This window comes from Diabrotica undecimpunctata, chromosome 6, assembly GCF_040954645.1.
Source record: "Diabrotica undecimpunctata isolate CICGRU chromosome 6, icDiaUnde3, whole genome shotgun sequence".
NCBI lineage: Eukaryota > Metazoa > Arthropoda > Insecta > Coleoptera > Chrysomelidae > Diabrotica > Diabrotica undecimpunctata.
In genome coordinates this window covers 49,625,959-49,648,707 of record NC_092808.1, presented here as the reverse complement: position 1 = coordinate 49,648,707, position 22,749 = coordinate 49,625,959, and the positions used below count along the sequence as shown (strand labels likewise).

The following is a 22,749-nucleotide window of genomic DNA, read 5'->3' as shown; positions in this document are numbered from 1 at the left end:
ATTATTACTCATTGAATTTTCTACAATATAACTATTCCTTGTACTGTCATAGTATTTTATGAATTTATTAAAAAAAACTTCACATTTCTTTTAAAAATCATCTGTCTCTCAGATCCTTTTTATTGCAGTTTAACCACCTGTAATGTTTAATCATCGAGTTATTAACTTGTTTAGTTTTAACGAAGACTTGTATTTTACGTCATTAACATATTCAAGTATAAGCTCGCCTTTCGACAGACACAGTTAGAGTTAGTAGTTAGTATCTTAGCTTCGGTTATTGGAAGTGGACCGTACAATAGCAGATAGTACCGTTAAGTAGTATAGAGTCTACCTATTTTTTGCAATTTCATCCAGTGCAATGGCTTTATTTGGGAATTCCTTACTATTTATGTGTTGTTTGGTAGTTGTTAAATCCCAAGGTGAGTATAAAAATTTCTTAACTTTTTAATTATTTTAAATAAGTTTTAATATATAGACAATTTTCTTAATTAAATCAAGAGGATTAAATCGAGATCGTCTTTGATACTGTTTTGCTCGTTCGTTGACGAAACTCCAGGCAGAAATAATTCCCGATTATTGGCTGTAAAACTTGTACCATTGTACCATTAAAAATCACCGGTTGTAAAAGCTTATTGTTCTACCGATCATATTTATGTTCCATATATCAGACTGTGATTGCTTTTTGTATGGTTAGTGCTAGCAGTCTTCTTTTAAATAGACTTGGCGTTTTTCAAAATATTGCTCTACATTATTTACTATTTGTAGTAATAATTAACTAATTAATATCAGCAACCTTTCTTTTTAATTTAGAACAGTGCTTTGACCATATACATAGAGGCTTGCTTCCAAAACGTCAGTTGAGACAAATTTTAGTTATTATATTTTTCAGTAGTAGTTTTAAATTTTACAAGACGAAAAGCTCGGGTTCGTTCGGAAAAATATTCATATGAAATTTTTTTGCATAATTACTTTCATGAGATACACCAAAATAAGAATCAAGAGGTCGCTCAGGCGTAAAGCTGTTTTTCGCAAATTTTTTTATATAATTTTTTTAAACAAATGGTAATAATCAATTTTTTCGGTCCTGACAATTTTTTTTAAATCATTTGGTCGATTTTGAACAAAATGGGTCTCATGTAATTTTTCTGTAAACTTGATCGTTTTCAAGTTATAAGCAATTTAAAACTGAAAAAAAAACGCAAAATTACGATTTTGATGACTTAAAAACACAACTAAAAAATGTTATTTTTGAATTCACCAAGGACCTATATTCAAGTTCAAACCTTGTTCTATCATTTCCCGATAAGTAATTCGGGATTAAATTCTCATTATACAAATGAATGCCCGCCCTGCCATACGAGTTTCATTAGGTTCAATTTTTTTAGGTTTTTTAGATCGTTATGAACAAAAAATGTTGTAACTGCCCATATTATAGTTCAAGACTTCTTCTATTAATTCCCGCTAAAAATTCTGGGCTTGTTTTATTTTAAAGCATTGTTTTTAGTTGTTAATGAACCGCGCATAGTAGGGCGGGTGCTCATTTGTACAATGAAAATTTAAACCAGCAAAAATGTGTGCCATAGATCTTGTTCTCTCTTATATACGCCGCAGCCCGATCGTCCGCCCTGTCATATTCATTAACAATTAAAAAACAATGTTTTAAAATTAAATAAGCAAAAAATGATTTAGAGAAATGATAATAAGATCTTCTTCTTCTTCCTTTTTGTATGTAGGCTTTAAAGCCTGTTTCTTCTTTAATTTTAGCCTCCGAAATTGTTTAAATTGTCGCACCATCTTTTTCTGGGTCTGACAATACTTCTTCGTCAATTTGGTGACTTATCTCATGCTATTCATACTATCCTATCCTCTGCCATTCTACTGATGTATTCGTTCCCCTACTGTTTCCGTTTTGTCACCCATCCATTTATGTCTTCTATATTGCATGCTTTTCTTATGTTTTCGCTTCTCTCCCTATCCAACAGACTTTTTCCTGATATTTGTCGGAGTATTTTCATCTCTGTTGTTTCTAGTAGCCGTCTCGTTTTAGATGTGTCAGGTCTTCTCTCCGCCGTGTATGTTAATATAGGTCTAATTGCTGCTTTATTGATTCTTGTTTTTGTGTCTTGTCTTAAATGTTTGTTCTTCCAGATGGTGTCATTAAGAGATCCCACCGCTTTACTTGCTTTTAAGCTTTGTTGTTTTACTTCTTATTCAACATCTCAGTAACTAGTTATATCTATTCCCAGATATGTAAACCTTGCTTCCTGCTTTATTATTTTCCCATCAATTTCGATTTCACATCGCAGTGGGTATTTAGATGTTGTCATACATTTGGTTCTGTCTGCTGATATTATCAAAAAAACTCTGCCTAGAGGGTATGAGCGCGATGACTGGGTGGATCGAGTAGCTCAGAAGCTGCGTTAATGCTCACAGCCGATCCCAAGCCCGGATAAAAGAGGAGTGTTGATGGGCCAGGTTAGCATCCTACCCATTGTAAAAGAAAACAAGGCTCAAAGAACCGATATAAAACAAGATCTGAACTTGAATTTAGGTTCTCGGTAAATTCAAAAATATTTTTTAGTTATGTTTTTAAGCCTTGAAAATCGTAATTTTACGTTTATTTTTAGTTTTAAATTGTTTATAACTCGAAAACTATCAGAAAAATTACAGGAGACTTATTTGTTCAGAATGGCCAACAAATAAAAAAAAATTCATTATTACGATTTGTTTAAAAAAATGTTATCAACTTTTCGCATAGGAAACCTCTTGAACCTTATTTTAGGGTATTTTATGAAAGTGAATATGCAAAAAAATCTCATAGGAATATCTTTCCGTACAAACCCGAGCTTTTCGCCTTGTCCATTTCAGATTTAAAGGTATTCGAAAACATAAAAACTGTTTAATGAAATAAAACACATCTTTTTAAAATCAACAAGCTTGTCACTGAATTCAATTCTGTCAGTAAATATATTAAATTTTTGTGGACTAAGCCTTTCTCTGCTGATTGATAAAAAATTGATGTGTGAACAGTGTAGGTTTCCTACAAGAAATTATCAGGTGCGAATAAACCCATCTTGATCAGTACAGACCAAATTTTCAGAACGGTAATTCGATACCAAACTGCTCCAGACATATCTCTTTTTCTTCTTTAGTTTAGTCTTTCACATTCACTGCTGAACAAAGGCCTCCCTATGAGTTCTCGGCTTCTCCCTGTTCTGTGTTATTTGGTGCTAGTTTTCCCCCTTTTTGCTTTGATGTCTAGATAACGTTTTTGTGGTGTACCTCTACCATGACTGTGATCGCGTGGTCTTCAATGTACAATGTTTTCGTCCACCTTTCGTTGTTTTGTCGTACCACGTGTCGTATTCAGCTCCATTTCATTTGCAAAATTGTTTCAATTACATTTGCTAACTTCTTCCTGCTTGGTACGTCCTCATTTCGTATATTTTCTCTTATAGAAACTCCTAGCATAGCTCGTTCGATGGCCTTCTGTGTTTTTCTTAATATATTCGCTGATAACTCTGTAAGTGTCATGATCTTCAATCCATAGGCCATAACTGGTAGAATACATATGTTGAATATTCTTTTCTTTAAATTTATTTGTATCGTTTTGTTTTTCAAAACAACACTGAGTCGACCTACAGCTGCCTATGTAGAGTAGTTCCTCTGTATTGTTCCTTATGGGTACTATCTCATCAGCAAATTTTAGATAACTTAAAATTCTGCCATCTAAAAATTCTTAAAATTGAGATTTTAATCTTAATCCTTTGGCGGTGTTCCCAATTAACTTCTTGAACACATCTTCTAATGCAAGAGTAAATCATTTTGGAGAGACAGTGTTTTCCTGCCTAACTTTTTTTTCCGTTCTTATTTTGGTTGTTGTGAGATCTTCTGCCACGTATATTTGTATAGTTGCATTGTCGTATATGTAGTTTAGGAATATTATATATCTGAAATCAATCCTTGTGTTATTCATTTCTTCTAATACGACCCAGAGTTCTATGGAATCGAATGCCTTATTTATTATAATCCACAAATGCAAAATGAAGAGGTTCATTGTATTCGTTACACTTTTTGATAAGTGTCCATGTTGTCTGTAGGCGTTTTATGGTACTATAACCTTTTCAAAATCCCCCTTTTTCAACAAGCTGGTAACTATCGAACTTTTTTGATAGTCTGTTGGTAATTATTATAGTAAGCAATTTGCACGGATGTGGTACCAGGCTTATTGATCTGTAATTTACGAATTTGTGTTCATTTTGTTTAGTAAAAGTACCTACCTGCGCATTTTGCCAAGAGGTTGGAAAACCAACCCTAACGAGGTACCTGTCCATTAAGATATTAATTGCCAAAGTAGTTTCAGCTGTTATTATCTCTTTTGCGATTCCGTCGTCTTCCGAAGTTGTTTGTTTTTAATCTTTTAAGCCATTTTTATCTTCCTCGTTTGTAATTTCTGGTAGTGAAGGATTCGACCGTTACTTGATAGACATTCATTTTATATAACAATAAAACACTGAAAGTTTTCTTTTCAAAACTTCCACAAAATTTATTATAATATCTTATAGTAGTGATAAGACATTATAATAAATTTTGTGGAAGTTTTGAAAACAATTTTTTCAGTATATTATTGTTATAATTCTGGTAGTGTTTCAGGCTGACATTTAATATTCTTCGTTCTATATTGAGGCTTTTTAAGTTTTGGTACGTTGGATGAGTATAGATAGTAATATTCAACAATATATTTATTATCTGGTTTTTGTCATTTATATTGGTTCTATTTTTGTCTTTCATCTGTTCTATTTGTTTTTGACCTTTGATATTTAGAGTTTTAAACACTTTCATGTTCTTGTTTTTCTGTATAATATTTTCGATTTTTTCGGTTCTGTTGTCCCTGATGTCTTGTCTGATTCTTTTTTTATTGTCTGAATAAGTTCCTTTTATTCTAGTAAATTTCCAACCACACAGCTGCTGTCCTTAATTTAGACGTATAGAACGGCAAAAGTTAAAAACACAGTAAATGAAGGATAAAGTTTTTTTTTATTCAAAACACTCATAATTATTATTGTTACCGAAGAAAATTACAAATTTTAACAGTGTGGTACAACTTAAAATATGGCACATAACAATCAGAGCACCAATATAGTGTCTCCTTTCTTTTTTCTTAAGTCTGCAAACAACATATCTCTTGAAAGGTTTACTCTTGAAGGTCAAATGTGGACTAATATCGTGAAAATGATGAGCAGATTACCTCACGGGATTATCTTAGTTTTGTGTCCCTGAAGATAACTTTTATTGGAAGCATAGCTTTCCTATCGCGAGCTACGGACTGAGCGGTGGATAGCGCAGAGGTAATAAAATAAAAACGACTGAAACGACTGTAACGACAGATCGCGCCACCACACACTTCCCGCGATCACACACTACGTGGAGTGAGGAGGATTCAATGAATTGAAAGAATACTTTTGCAAAGACAATTTTGCTGAAGTCAATAGTGCATTAAGTTGATTGGATATTTATTGATTGTTTCGTTAATTAAATTTTATCGCAATTACTATTTTCGTTGGGAATAAGCCACAATATAAGTTTAAAATAAGTTTATTGTTGACGTTTCGATTTTCACTTCGGTAATCATTCTCAGAATACAAACATTAATAAAGTTTATTTTATGCAACTCTTTTATAATGGGAATTCAGACACATATTAGACATTTTAAAGTAGACGACTTTAAAATTATATTGCCAATATTGTTGAGTTGCCTTCCTGGGACGACTTTATTGTAAGATAGTTCATTCGATTGAGATGAAATCGATTCGATGAAATCAACATTAACTTAAAAATACCCGTAAAAAAAATCACAGCATGTGATACACCTTCAAAAAGTCAACCAAATACAAAGGTGATAGTAAAATTCTAACGTAAGTGATTCCATAGTAAATCACGAGGAAAAAACCTCATGATACTATCCCGACATGTTAAGTATTTGGTCTTCACCAAACTCTGATATTATGTGTATGTTTTTTAAAAACATAAATGATGTATCCTAGATATGTTATTGACTTACTAATAGGGGTATTTTCTTTTTATTGATTTTCTCTTTCCATATGGGTAAACTGATCAAACTGCACTCTGCCAAGGAATTTGCGACTGAATTGATCTCATTTAGCATAATCAGAGCTACTTCTTTGATTTTTCTCTTTTTTGCTATATATTTCTTTCAGGACTATACTTGAATCTTTCCATTGAACCCTATGTTAATTTTACCATGCATGTTTACAGAGTTGAGATCTATCAAATTTTATATTTTTGATACAAGATTGATGTTTACTTACTCTAATCTTTAATGGTCTTGATGTTTCACGTAGATAAAAATGATCGCATTTACAAGGTATTTTATAAGTAAAATGGTTCTTTATTGTTCATTATTAGGTTTAGTTTTAGATAAACTAGATAGAAATATTTCTCAAAAAATCCAATGAATTGTAAGAATACTTATTCATAGAGAAGTTTGCTGAAGCCAATACTGCATTACGTCGATATTGAGTTTTATTATCACTTTCGGATAGAATATCAATTACTAAGATGAATCTTGCACGAATATTAAATGCTTCGAATATCTTGAACAGCCAGAAGAACAAATACATCTGTTCTTGTGGATATCAACGATCAAAAACGACTCTCCAGGAAAGTTATGCTAAGTAATAAAAACATATAATCGATAATAGTTTTTTAATGTACAACTTTAACACCCTTCAGTTTTGACACGTCTTTTTTTGATGTAGATATTTTTCAATTATTTTATGTCCCATTCTTATTGAGGCACCCTGTATATGTTAGACAACATTGGATATAAAAAAACGTTAATATAAACAGTGAAATATAGTATTTGTCACAATCAGTCATACTTCGTTAGTAATACATTTAGCAAGGTGTGGAAATACCACTTCTCAGTATAATGATTTTCGGTATAAGTTTCCGTAAAATAGGGGAATACCTATATCGACATGTGTTTATTAAAATTTTCTTGGTTTTTATCTTTTAAGACATACTCATAGATAGAAACCACGAACCCAGACACATATGAATTGGACCAAAACCAATACGCAACACAATTGTATTTTTCAGAATTAGAATTTATTTAACTATTATAAATAAAACGAACATGAATAATTTTATTTGATACAATGTGGTTTTGCCAATTAATCAACAATATCTCATACTTTTATCTACTACAGTAATTATAAAATAAACAAAAAGAAGAAACAATGTCTGGCGCAAATTAATTAGACCATCACCCAATCCGTGATAAATACTTATCCAATAAAATCTCTTGTATAATTTTTTATTAATTATAATTAATTATTTTATTAAATATGCCGTAAAAAAATTTATGAGGTAGTTGTCAAAATCTTTCGTTGATAGTGTTTATTAAACGATTTAGGAAATTCCATTGCTGCGGTCTGTAACAAAGGTTTTTCTGGACAATAAATTACTCAAAATTTAAGTATTCTTCAAGGATCAGTGAGAAATATAATTTCACAGTTTAAAAATTGAGAAATGTTGAAACAAAAGTTAAAACTGGTCGTACTTCAAAGATTACCTAAAGAGATGAAGGATGCACTTTAGACACTTATTAAACATGATCACCGAGCTTCTTTTTGAGAATTGAATTTAATTTATCAATGTTTGTATTTTGAGAATGATTTCCAAAGTAAAAATCGAAACGTTAAAAATAAACTTATTTTAAACTTATATTGTGGCTTATTCCTAACAAAAATAATAATTAAGATAAAATTTAATCAACGAAACAATCAATAAGTATTCAATCAACATAATGCGCTATTGACTTCAGCAAAATTGTCTTTGCATAAGTATTCTTCCAATTCATTGTATTTTTTGAGAACTATTTGTATTGATTCTCCGGCTATTGTAGTAATTGGTATGGATCCTAATACTAGCAAATTATTAGTACTTAAATGGTCTCTTTGTAGAGATTATATTTTTTTTCCTTCCCACTATTACAGTCACAAAGGCCATCACAAGAAGAGTGCTTTTGTCGAATTTAACGAAATCCTTCGATCCAGTGCGGTTTTTATCATCCGTTTCTCTGGTCGATAAAAATTATTAGTCCAAAAGGTGTAGACATTTTAGTGTAGTCTGTTGTCATTGTAGTCCGATTAGATTAGGATATAATTCATATACCTGTGGGATATGTTACTCAAAGAATTGACTCACCTATAAAATATTATTAGATACTTTTTTCATCCATAGTCTATGTTACCGTTAAAAAAACCAGCAACTATTCCTGTTAAAAGTGGTCCACCGTGCATCTGAAAGCGGATTTAGCTTGTAAACTTGTAAATATTTTCAAAAATTGAACAAAATTTTTATCAGTTCTTTTGTAAACTGATTAAAATCCAGGGCCACTGAATATGGCCACATTGGAATTTTTCATACGATAGTAAAGATACGATCTTTTTATTATTTTAAACATATGGATGCAGTTATAGCAGAATTTTGTAACCAATGTGATATCTGCAAGAAAAACCAATCAAGAAGAAGCCAAGACATTGGTCGTTTATGAAATATGAAATCATTTTGGTTGACGCTATTGGTGGGTTTGCAGAAAACAACTCACCTAAACGTGATCTTCATCTTTTGCAGATTATGTCTCTAGGTTTGCATATACATGTCCTTTTAAGGCCAACAAGCTAAAGATCTAATTAGGTTCTTACGCCCTATTTTTGAGAAGAATAAGGTGAAAGTTCTCCTTGCTGATTGTTATACAGCCATTAATTTAAATGAGTTCAAATACTTCATATGCAGCTGTAGCATAACTTTGATTGTGGATTAAATAAGTGCCTCAACTAAACACTGGTAAATCGCATCCGCTAGAAGATTAACGAGAAACCACGACATCTATGGTCCAAAATCATAATTGAATGCACAGACGAATACAACCGGATAACACATAGTGTAACTAAATTCTCTCCACTTTTTCTGCATACTGGAGAACAATCATCAATTTAGACCTCAGATTTTAAACAACCCCAAGATTTGGCTTAGATCAGAATTTTGGCATTTTAAAATTCACAGAGTGATCACAATAACAATAAATTTAGAGTTGATCGGAAGAAGCAAATATAGGTATGAATTTAAAGTTGGGGGCTTAGTTTATGTCTAAATGGCTAACCGTCTTAATCGAAACAAACTAGATTTAATAAGAAAAAGGCCATTTAAAATTCTTAACAGGATGTCGTCAACTATTTATGAAATAAATGGAGGCAGTCGTTAGAGAAATTTTCTACATAATAGTAAGGTCTTAGCCTATTCCAGCGAAAAGATGTAAAAATGAAAGTGTAGGCGGAAAATTTCAGGCCAATGCTTTTTAAATGCATTAATTTTTTTCAAATCCCGAGAAAACTAACAAATATTTTTTAAAAAGTTAAACGCAGAATGGAAGATTACATTATTACCGAGGGCCGAAAGTCCTTTACAATAAACAAAAAGTGTTTTTGAATGAGATATTTTAAATTAAAAATCACACTAAATTTTATTTTATTTTTCACCCCTGTAACTTATTAAAATAAACATTATAGAAGATTTGAGAGATTTTCGGCACTCAGTAATAATGTATTGTTTTATTCTGCGTTTAAATTTTTCAAAAATACTTGTTTTCTCAGGATTCGAAAAAAAAAATGAATGCATTTAAAAAGCATGACCCGTAATTTTGCGCCTACGCTCTTAGTAGGTTTCTTTAGCTTTAAATACTATAGGAAGATTACAAATGAATAAAAGTAGGTGGAATAAATTGACACATAATAGTTATTTATATATCGCCCGAGGGCATATACATCTATTAATACCCGCGGTGTATACAAACTTTTATGTTTTACTAGTTCATTATTGCATCTACAAATAAATATGTTCTAAAAAATCCGAAAATTCGATTTTATTTTGACAATATATTTACTAGTAGACATTCTATCGTCCGTGTTATGTTGCTACGCTGTGGAAACCTTATTATCTTTTTGTTTGTATTTTTACAAACAACACAAAAAACAAAATAATAAACTAGTATGACATAAAATAATAAATTGACACTTATTTCCGTAAATTGTACTAAAATCTAATTTAGTAATATTTGTTCATTTAATATTTGTTATTGTAAATTTTATTGTTAATCAAAATTTATTTGGAGGAAAAGACTTCTAAAATCGATTTTCTTTTAGATGTGAAAACATAACTATTTTTTTACAATTATTTTATTAGATTGTATGAAAAAACACAAGAAAAACTATAATGCGAGTACTATTGTTCGTTTATTTAATTTTTGGTGATTTTCTTTATATAGAGTACACGCGTTGACACTCCCGGTTTACAAAGAAGAATCTCTCAATCTACTGAAGTCCATTCTCATAGATAACTCCTATCCCGCATCCACCACCAATAAATTTCTATATTCCAAAAGCTATAGGCAGTCCATTGGTGAAACACCCAACGGGCTAACATTAGCGTCCATTTCTAATAAAGACGACCTTCTTTTGGATTTTCAAGTTCTACTTTCAGAAAACGGTGACACATATGCCATAAAACATAATACAACTGGCACAGAAGAAACAACGAATTTGTTTAATCGACATCAAATAATCTGTCTTTACTTAATCAAGATATTTTTTTAAACACTTCAGAACAATAATTAAGAGGGGCAAACTCATTGTCTAAACAAATTGGCACCTTAATTAACAAATTCTTAAACAAGTGTTTTTAAATTTCTTATGTTTATACCTTATGTTATTCCTTGTGTCAGTAAAATCCTTTTTGTGATTTCTTGTTTACAGTGGTATCAGATTTTTATCAGCTGTTCCCCGAAATCTTTTATTGTGTCCCCTCTGAACCTCTCTAGTACATTGTCATTGTCCACTTATTTCTGAAACCTATTTCTACTCCTACACTCCTTCCCAATACCACTCTAAAGATTAATATCACTTGATAACATGTTCTTTAATGTAAAAATATCAAAACATAATAAATTATAAGAGATACGTAAAATACTTCAAGCCTTATACAGTTTATGTACCAGTTTAGGTGTACCAATTCTAGTCAATAATTATTATTTTTTAATACTAAGATGGAGAGAAAAAATGCTATTAATTTAGCTAACATATCTTTTTTTATAAAACGGGAGACTATTATTATCTTTTTTTAAAATCTTTGTTCCTGCGAGTTCTACATTTGAAATCTACAAAATACAATACAGTTTAACGCACTTAGAGCAGCTTAGGTGTATAATAGTTTAGTATTTTAATTTGTAGACGTAAGGACTCAACAAATTGAACAGCGTTCAAGTTGAGCAACCGCCTAGTTCTATCGCAGTTGTTGCTAAAGTTAGTTATTTAAAGCAGGCTAAATTGACCTGTGATATTTTTAAAAATTAATCGATGATTCCACCGACATGGCACCCGAAAAAGAATGCTTAATACTCAAAAATCATAAAAAATCAATAATTATTAGCATGGTTGGTAAACACACTATTAATGCTTGAAAAAGAAAAATAATCAAATGTCATGAATAATGTAGAAAAACTATTAATGTTATTAAGTCAAAGTAATCGTGGAATGAGTTAAACACATTGATATTTGTTTTGAAACTATTTTCTTGTGGCATGTTTTTCACTGAATATTTTACACATATGAATAAACTACAATAAATTATAAATTATAACTTTTTACGTTGCAATTTCCAACTTCTAAAATCAATTCATGAATAATTATTGATATCACCACAATATGGTGGAGAAGAATACACCTAATTGTATACAGTGGCGGATCTAGAAATTTTTGTCAGGGGGTCATTGGTCTTGAGGGTGATTTCGATACAGGATTTAGATTTTTGCACCTTTCAGTGGCTGATCCCCAGAAATTTTTTGTCGAGAATTGGCGGTCATGGGTCTTGAGGGTGATTTTGATATAGGATTTAGATTTTTGCACCTTTACGATTGATATGATTTGTGCCTAATATAAGGGAACCATTTTCTTAATAATTATTTTAGGCGATATTAAACCAATGAAAAGTTATTAAAACCCAAATACCCTACGGGTGCATAGAAGGGTAGGGGTCTTAAACCTAAACAAAAAAAAATAATTTAAACCCACATACTTATTAAAATCAAGTGTATAAGGTTATTAAACCAAAGGAAAGTTATTAAAATATAAATACTGAAAAATCAAGGACTGTCAATTTAAACTAGGTATTTTAAAGACAATTAATTTAAACCCACCTATCCCATAGCTACAAAATCAAGAACAAACCGAGGATACATAAGTATAAACCAAAGTTAAGTAATTTAAATGCAATAAGTGTAAACATTAATGAATGTATTTAATATTCCTAATAAACTCTATCTTATCGTTGGATATCCGATTGCAATTTGTAACAACATTCATTTATTCCTTATTACTATACGGAGTAGAAACATGGACTCTCGGAATTACAAGTATGAGGCGTATAGAAGCCTATGAAATGTGTGTTTTTCGAAGATTGCTGAAGATTTCGTGGACAGAGCACGTCACCAATAACGAGCTACTGAGAAGAATAAGGACTGAGGGAGAACTCCTAAATATTGTAAATAACAGAAAAATGCGTTATCTAGGACATATTCTCAGAGAAGAAAAATATAACTCAAAATATAACGACTCATAATGGAAGGGAAAGTAGAAGGAAACAGAGGTCCAGGAAGAAAAAAATAATCCTGGCTGAAGAATGTAAGAGACTGGACAGGCATGGACACACATTCGATATTAAAAACAGCTCAAGATAGAGACCAATTGGCTGTAGCTATAGCCACCCTTCCGTAATGAAGAAGAAACCTTAAGAATAAGTGTACACAGCATTTTATTTAAATTAATTTATTCAACAAAAAACATAATATAATTAAGGAATAGTTATTTCTATAATTAGGCATATTAGGCTATAAGTGCACGAATCGTCAGCAACAGCCGACAACGAGTGGTAAATAAAAGTTTAGTGAATAAAAATACTATAAGAAAAGTAAATATTATATAATTTTATAAAAATGTATTCTTTTCGTCTATCCGATTTAGCAAATCACTCTATGATTACATCAACATCTAGAGAAATTGTAGGATACACATTGATGAGTGCTAAACCAGTTAACGATTAGACTCAGACGCTTACGCGTAGAACGCTCTGTTGTTGCTGCACTGACTGGCAGTGTAATTAATATTTGCAGAAATATTCTGATATTTGGATACATAGGATGAATATCGCAGTTTTCTAATACTTCTAAAATATAATCAGGAAGTTTTCCTGATTATATTTTAGAACATTTTCCATTATTTTGCACGACTCTTTTTCACTTTGGAATCCACAGTGAAAACTCTTATTCTACTGTGAAATATGCAGAAAGTAGTTGGTCCAATAATATCCTGAAAGGTGGAAGTTAAGATATTGTCTAAAAGGGGTAAATAAATAGATCTTCGGAAATATTCTTCGCAAGAGTTAGCAGATTGGTTTTGACGAAAGGTTTGACGAGAAAATATACGAGGCATCTTTAATTCAATGTCTAATTGTTCAGCTATTTGTTTACTTCATAGTAAAGTTTGCTAAAAACAGATTCAACATTTGATCTTTTATTTTGAAGAATGCATTTAGTGTCCTCTATATAGCCTCAGTAGCCTACTTAAAATCTAATTTTGGTGAATGAAGAAGACGACTAAGTGATACAGTTGTACCTAACACATCACTAAGACAAACTACTATTTCACAGTTTCACAAATACCTTGGACAGCAGCCCGCAGTTCCTTTATTTGTATTCACTAACGTATCAGACAGAGCTAATGCAACAACAATATTCACTTTGATATTTATTATAGATAAATTATAAAATGTAGCATACAGTCTCAACAATTATAATACATATTCAAATTACAAACAAACAATTCGTAGACAAAACTGAAGATAAGAAATACCTAATAAAAAATAAAAATGTGCTGATTTCGTGCGAAAAGTCATGTCAGGTACATTGAATGAGCAATAATGTGTGGGCGGTAATTCTATCTCATCGATAATCGAACAAATTCTCTGGCACTCAAATGACGAATTGTCAAAATTTGAAACTTACGTAACTCTGAATTCGCGGAAGTCAGGTTGTTAGTCGAGGTATTACTGTATTCAGAATTGTTGATTTTTTTAAAGAGCAATTTAAAAAGGCTTCCGTATAATTCTACACTTACCCCTACAATAAATGAGTTTAAATCATTTCAACTCTTGACTTCCTGCTTATAAGGTTGATGGGTTTTAAATTTTTTTTTAGGATTATTTGATTGATATTTAATTTTGTTTTGGGGGTGGTCATGACCCCCGTGACCCCCCCCCCCTTGGATCCGCCACTGATTGTATACCATATTGCACATCAACTGTAAAGAAGAATCGAGCAAATTCACAATAGCAAAGAAAAATTTTTATTTCTGGATATGTTTACTCCAAAAAATATGAAAATAAATTTCAAATGCAATCAGCTTACTGCAGAAAACAATTCTAAATTACTCAGTTCCTCGGACAAAATGGATAAAAATAAAAATTGGAATAAAAATTGGTGAAATAGCAACGAATTAGTCGAAAAATATCGACGAAACTCATATTGCTCAAGCTAATAGAAAGAGCAGCGAGACATCAAAAGAGTGAAAAGTTATGAAAAAAAGCTTTGATCGACTTTCACTGGACAGTGAGAGCACACAATATTTAGCAGAAATCGTTGATTAAAGGTAAAAAAATATGGTTATTTTATTACATAAAATTATAGTAAAAATACTTTAAACGCGTGTTTTTTTTAAATCACATTTTTAAAAATTGGGAGACATTTTCTCAAAATCTGCTATAATAATAAATCCCAGTAAACCAAATTTTTTTTGATACTTCATATATTCGACTACTAAATAAATAATATTAGTAATAAATAAAAGTTAAAAAAAAACCACCCTATTTCTTTAATACGGAGGTAAATTCACCTCCAAACCAGGCGTTTTTTCTAACTTTTTATAAAACAACATATAAAAGCCTTGAAATTTAAAAAGATTACTTTTTAAAGGTTTATTTATTAGTATTAAGTCAAAAGAATTAAATCCATTTGAAATTTAAAAAAAAAATTGTTAAAGGGGGACAGAAACGTGTCCCCCACATTAAAATGCATTTTTTGGAAAACGCCCTCTACCGTGGTGAAAAACAATTAAACTTGGTGTCAAAAATTTTTTTTTCTATACCTCTAATCCTTCTTAACAATTAATAGAAAAAATTGTGACCATATATATAATAGTTTTTTTTTGTTTAATATTTAAAAATTTACTTTTTTCCAATTTATAGTCCATTTAGTTCCATTTAAAAGTCCCCTTTTACTGAGACATCCTGAAACACTTACAAAAAGGGATTCATAAAGAACAAGAATACCATACATAAAAGGTTTATCCAAAAAATTATTATTATCATCTTTGGCTCGACAATCCTCTGTGTATCCTGTACTGCTGATTAGTCGCCATTCTGTTCGGTTTCTGGGAGCGTGTTGCCATCTTCTGATCTCTAGTATCCCTAAGTCGGTCTCAACTCTATCTAACCACCTAATTCGCGGTCGGTCTCTACATCTTCTTCGTATTATAGGTGTTACTGTCGTAAGCTTTTTAGCAAATGTATTGCCTGACATTCGTATTATGTGTTAGAAAAATTATAAAAAGTAAGTCCAACATTACAATATTTAAAACAACTAACATACTGAGATTTATTTTATCCAAAAAAAAATCAAACAGTGTTACAAGAAAAAACAAAGAACCATGTGACAATTTTTATCTGGGTGAAACTTCAATACCTCTAACTCTTAGGGTAAAAGAGCATTAATCTTACATTAGAAACAGAAAAATAATATATCTCAGATATGCTAGCATATTTGGGATAAAAAAAATGTGTCAAATTAAAAGATCAAAAGTTTTAAAGGAAATTAATAGTAAATATTATCAATACAGAAAGATCTGGTTATCGATACTAAAAGTTCGCAAGGTCGCTGTAGAATTTTCATTTTTCGAGCCCAATCAAATTCGGTTTTAGGGAAAAGCCCGAGAGTAGGAGCAGCAAGCTTTTTTGCATCTTTTTTGTGCTATGATTGACATTCTTAACAAAATTCAGCTTGTTCGTATGATTTTTAGAGGTTCAGTGGCATTTTCATCTCTGACGACTGCATTCAATTAATTACTATTTAAATGGGAATAAGCCACAATTAAAGGTTAAAATACGTTTATTCTTCTTCTTCTTCATGTGCCTTGTCCGTTCCAAACGTTGGCAATCAACATGGCTATTCTGACTTTGTTTACGGCAGATCTGAATAGTTCAGCAGATGATAATCCGAACCATTGCCGCAAGTTTTGGAGCCACGAGTGTCTTCTCCTCCCTGGACCCCTTCTGCTATCTATTTTCCCTTGAACGATCAGTTGTAGTACCCTATATTTATTATGTCTCATAACGTGACCCAAGTATTCCAACTTTCTTTTCTTTATACTTATTCCTACCTCTCTCTCTTTACCTATCCGGCGTAGTACCTCTTCGATGGTCACGTGCTCAGTCCAGGATATACGTAATATACGTCGGTAAGCCCACATTTCGAAGGCCTCTACTTTTTTCATCAATGTTGCGGTCATTGTCCACGCCTCCATTCCATATAACAAAACCGGGAATACATAACATTTCAGAAGTCGAATTTTGAGAGGTAGGGTGAGGCTTTTAGAGGTGAAAATTTGCTTCATGCTAGTGAACGATGCTCTTGTCTTTTCTACTCTTATACGTATTTCCTTCGCTTGATCCCAATTTGAGTTAACTGTTGTTCCCAAGTAGATGTACGAATCCACGTGTTCAATTCTTTCATTGTCTAATATCAGTTGCTGTGGTGGTTGTTGGGTTTTGCTTACTAACATCCATTTGGTTTTTGTGATATTTAGTCTGAGTCCGTATTGTGCACTTGTTTTTTGTATCTTACTCATTAGGCAACTCAGTTCGTCCATGCTACTTGCTAGAATCACAGTGTCATCAGCATACCTTATGTTATTAATTATTTCTTCATTTATCTTTATGCCTTCTGTGCTTTCCTCCAGCGCTGTCTTAAATACTTCTTCTGAGTATATATTAAAGACAATAGGAGACAAGATACAGCCCTGTCGTACCCCTTTCTTGATCTCAATTTTATTGGTCAATGTAGATCCTACTTTCACTTTAGCTGTTTGGCCCCAATAGAGACTCGCTATTGTTCGAATGTCTCTGTAGTCGACTCCGATCTTATGGAGAACTTCAATTATCTTTTCGTGCTTTACGTTATCGAATGCGTTTGCGTAGTCTATAAAGCATATGTACACATCTTTGTTCATATCTTTGCAGCGCTGGATGAGTACCTGTAGACTAAAAAGTGCTTCTCTTGTCCCAAGAGAATTCCGAAACCCAAACTGCGAATCTCCAATGTTATACTCGCATTTTTTGCTTATTCTGTTGTAAATAACCTTGGTGTATGCCTTCGAAATGTGGTTAATTAGACTTATAATCCGATGTTGATCACAAGACTTTGCTTTTGGTTTTTTCGGTATGGCAACAAAAGTTGACTCTAGCCAGTCTTCAGGAAACTCCCCGCTGTTATAAATATTGTTAAAGACGAGTTCTAACGAGTGAGTCTAGAAATTGACTGTTTGTTTCGCACAGCATTTTCAATACTTCCCCGTATACGTTATCGTTGCCTGGTCTTTTGTTATTTTTAAGACCCTTTATAGCATTCTCCACTTCTGATTTTAGAATAGAAGGGCCAGTATCATCATTGCTCAGTGTATACTTACTAGGACGGTCATCATTAAACAGTTGTTGCACATAAGTGTCCCAGATTCTAACTATTTTGGAATTCGGAAATCGGAACGATTTCCGAAGTGAAAATTGAAACGTCAATAAACGTATTTTAACCTTTAATTGTGGCTTATTCCCATTTAAATAGTAATTAATTTAAAATGCCACAAGAAAATAGCTTCAGAACAATATTAAGAGACTGCATTCAAATTACATTATATGCTATTTGATACCTTTTTTTATTTAAACAAAAAACCACATCAACCGCATAGGGTTATTAGTGGATATAACAAATACAAGAAATATTACATTAAATACAATTGAATAACTTGATGTCTTTTAAATAGCTTAACACTGTTGAAATTTTTTTGGTGAGAACTGTTTTGAGATCATCATCTGTGAATCCTTAGGATCTTCTTTTTTCCATGAATTGAGGACAATCAAGCAAGATAAGTTTGACAGTCAGTGGGTTAGAGCAGCTGGAGCAGATAGGTAGTGGATCTTTTGTTATTAGGTATTTGTGTGTTAAGCCAGTATGGCCAATTCTTAGACGGTTAATAATAACTTGGTTTCTTCTGTCTGAAGGAGTCTCCAGGATATCATTTAATTTTGTACCTAATTTTTCTCAATAATTTTGCCATGTATTAGTACAGTTGATTTTAACCAGGTTCTTTAGATCGGTGTACGGATATGTTTTCAATTTTGCAGTATGCTTTAAGTTCATTCGACTTTTGTTTGCCAGTTGATCTGCTTTTTCATTTCCGTAAATACCTGTATGTGAAGGTACCCAAATAAAAACCGCTTCCTTTCTTAATGATTGGAATGTTTCTAGTTCGTTTTTTATTTTCTGTATAATAGGGTTGTTGGTATATATTTGTTTCAATTCCAGTAATGCATTTAATGAGTCTGTTGCAATAATGCACTTCATCGTTCTACTCTTTTCGAAGAAGATTAGGGCTTTCAAATAGCTGTAGCCTCTCCTGTTAGTATACTTCAGTTTGTTATAAGAATTGGTCGATAGTGGAAAGGTATCGATATGCTATAAGAATTTCCTTTACAGTAGTAGACAGCAGCGTGACTATCGGGAGATTTAGAGGCGTCGGTAAAGAATTGCAAATAGTTAGGATAGTGATCTAGAATTTCCATAAATAGATGTTTAATTATTATGGAATTTGTAGTTGATTTGGGATAATTTTTAAGTGTTAAGTCAATAGTTAATGGTCGGCTTGTCAATGGGGGATAGTTTGCATTTATATGTAGCGATTATTTGATACCTTATTAGAAAGTGCTTCTGTCAGTCAGTATGTTGCTATGAATCTTTTTAAAAGTTGTCAAAATGGCAACCATTGATTTAAGAAAATTATCTTAAACTGACTTAGTTAAGGGATTTGTTTATTATTGTTCATAATTAGTGGGAGAAGGTGGGGGCGAAATTAGGGCACACATGTATGATGATCTGTAGGTAAGTGCTTTAAAACATGTAATGGCTTCAATTTATAAATTTATTATAAACAGTGTTTCTGGAAAATTTGGGGTACAAAAATTTTGCTTTGTACATTTGCTACTTATAAACTCATGCCATGCCTTGTTCGATGGGACTTTAATAGTTAGGAACGGAATTCAACTAAATAGATGGATCAATATTTTGTTTAACTGGAGTTGTGATTGCTTTTTATATCGCGAAATCAAACAAATGAACTTATAATAAACTTACAATACCTCTTACCTGGTCGATACTGGACACCAAATTGCATTAAATAAAATTAATTAGATGATGTTTTAAGATTTCTCGGGAATACCGTAATATTATTAATTTAAGTTTTAAAAATACTTCGACTTTGAGATTTCTCTTTTATTAAAAAAATACGTTGTTTATGGTCTAAAAATTTCCTTACGTCATAAACTATATACGTCAGACATATCTACTATTAATAAAGGTGCTTAAACATTAGCCAAAAATATGTTTTTGAATATACAAATATTCAGTTTTACCGATTATTTTTTATTGTTGTAAAATATTTCTTAATTCTATTTTTAATTTGTTTATATCACTATTTTTAAATACAAAAATTGTTTATGATTTTTTAATGAGATAATTAAAATTGTAAACAAATAAATAAATAATGTAGCGTTAATGAAATAAAGAATAAACAATTTAATTTATACACGTAATAGTCACTTTTGGATTCAGAATGAAAAATGACACCACCTTATTGCACGATATATTGACTCATGGGGAGGAACTGAGTTCTCGAGATACAGCCATTTTCAGATTAAATCGTAATTTAACTGAGGTATAATGACTCAAGAGTAAAACTTACTAACAACTTAAAAGAAGTGAGAAAAATACCACAAAAGTGAACAACACGACTAAAATATTGACACATAAGTAATAATGGAGAATAAAGAAAAATACTCAAGAAACAAAAGTTTCGGAACCAACAAAGATAGTTAAGAAACCTATAAATAAAAATAACGAAACATGAGCATCGCAGTCGACTAAGCCGGCAAGCAAGTAGAAAAAATAAAGTGAAGACTTTCCCGCAGAAGCAAGTGAAGAATTAATGGACGCAAGCGAGCCATCTACATCACAAGAAAAACGACACAAACGAGAAGATGATAACGAATAAATCCAAACCAATAAAAGTAGAAAAGCTACTATATAACCACCGACTAAATTACAATCAGTGATTAGCACTGGTGCAATTTTCAAAGATGCGAAAAATAAGATCAGTCTTCTTTGCCTTCCATCGTCCTTTTTGGAACATAGGCCTCTCCCAACTATCCCATTGATGTCTATCCTGTGCAACATACTTCCAATTTGTTTTTGGTATTCTTTTTATGTCATCTACCCATCTCATCTGTTGTCTTCCTTTTGGTCGTCTACTTTTATAAGGTCTCCAATATTGTATTGTGGGGACTTTTGTCCAGCAGTGTGACCTGCAAAGCTCCATTTGAGTTTTGCAATTTTTCTTGTGATATCTTCGACTTTTGTTTTTGATCTTACCTAGTCGTTCCTCTTTTTATCTGACAGTCGTATACCTAAAAATTGTTCTTTCCATTTTACTGTCTGTTGTGAATATGGATATGGATACATGGATTTCAGGTTTGAATCCATATGTCTTGATAGGAAATACATATGCACTGGCTGGACACTTTACTCTTCAAGTATTGAGGTATTTTACGGTTCTTAAGAATCCAACTAAGTTTTCCAAATCCTGCCCATACCAATTTTGCTCCTCTAGTGATTTCCGCACTTTGGCTCTCTTTGTCAATTTTGAGAAATTTACCTAGGTAGATATATTCCTGAACTTATTCTATCTAATTGTTTTACATTGTTTTTGTTTTTGTCACATCCATTTTTAGACGTATTAGGAGCTATTTGCAAGTTCCTGCTATATGCTGACCAATTTGTAGTTTTGAAGACGTCTTCTGGGCTAGATTAAAAAGCTTTAGAGATATCAGTCTCTAGTCTCTTTCAATGGAGACGGGATTTGTATTTTCATCTAGTTGTACATATCATACTTCCGTTTTCATATATATATATATATATATATATATATATATATATATATATATATATATATATATATTATATATTAGTTGCCTATATCTCAAATCTATTCTACAATGATTAATAGCTTGTTCCACGGCCTACATCTCGATTCAATCAAATGCCTTTTCGTAGTCTACGAAAGCAAGAAATACGGGTAGTTGGTATTCGTTTACCTTGTTTATCGGTATTCTTAATAATAAGTAATAATTCTCATAGATAGTTTGTATATTTGACTGAGCAACGAAATAGGCCTTTAATTACTTAGGTCATATTTGTTCTCTTTTTGTGTAATATTATTACTAGACTCTCTTTCCAGTCTTTAGGAGACATCTATTAAATACCTCTGTTAGTATAGGGATTGTTACTGTCTTGCTTATTTTCAAGAGCTCGGTAATTATACCCTCGTTTAAGCTTTATTATTTTTTAGCTCTTTTGAGGCTCTTTCTATTTCAAATCCCTGTATATTTGGTAGTACCTCTGATCCCACGTTTTGTATTTTTCTTTTGACGTTCTTTTGAAGTATTCAACTATCTTTGTTATTTTATGTTTGTCCTTCTGTTCCTTATTATTGGTCTCTTTAATTTTGATAATTTTTTAGATACCCAGTGCTGATCTTAGACATTTTAGACATCTGTTATTTTCAATGAATTTCAATGTTTTAGTTTTTTTCTAATTGTGTTAAGTTCTACGTAGGCTTAAGAATTTCGTTTGTTTTCCGCTAGTAGTTGTCTTCTTTCCTTCATTAGTTGTTAAGTTTAGTTGCTTATCTTGTCTTCATTAGTTCTAGTTTTCTTTGCGACCTGTAGTCCGGCTTAGACAAGGTTTTTTTATGTTTTTGTTAATGTTAATTTGTTCTTGATAATGTGAAGGATTTGATTCGAATTTACTTGCTAAGACCTTTCGGACTTCCTCTCTATTTGTTCTTACTTTAAGGACATTTATTTGCATTATTGCGTTGTTTTTTTAAAGATCCTTTTTCTCGCTTCTTTCATGTTTATATCTATTTTTGCTTGAACTATACCATGGTCACTACCAATTGTTATGTTGTTTATTGTTGTGCGTTCTTCAAAAAAATTCTTTAGTTGATGGAGAAAATGGTCTGTTTCATTTCTGGTAGTTCCGTTAGGTGCAATACATGTCCACTTTGTGTTAAGTTTGTTTTTGTAACAAGTATTTATAGCATATATGTTTTCTTGTTTCAGGATATCCATAAATTTTTCTCCTCTTGTGCCGAATCCGAAATTTCCAATGTTCTTTTCAGAGTCTTCAATCATCATCCAGCCTCAAGAGTCCACTGCTGAACATAGGCCTCTTCC

At 31.8% G+C, this 22,749-nt stretch overlaps 1 protein-coding gene across 1 annotated transcript in view; it reads left to right on the top strand.

Annotated features, from left to right (window-relative positions):
• Positions 1-241: 241 nt before the first annotated feature.
• LOC140443433 (phenoloxidase-activating factor 1-like) overlaps positions 242-22,749 on the top strand; it is a 72,447-nt gene continuing 49,939 nt past the window's right edge. The window contains exon 1 of the mRNA XM_072534687.1: positions 242-419. Coding sequence (XP_072390788.1) covers positions 359-419 — 61 coding nt within the window. The 5' untranslated portion in view covers positions 242-358. The remainder of the gene's footprint in view (positions 420-22,749) is intronic.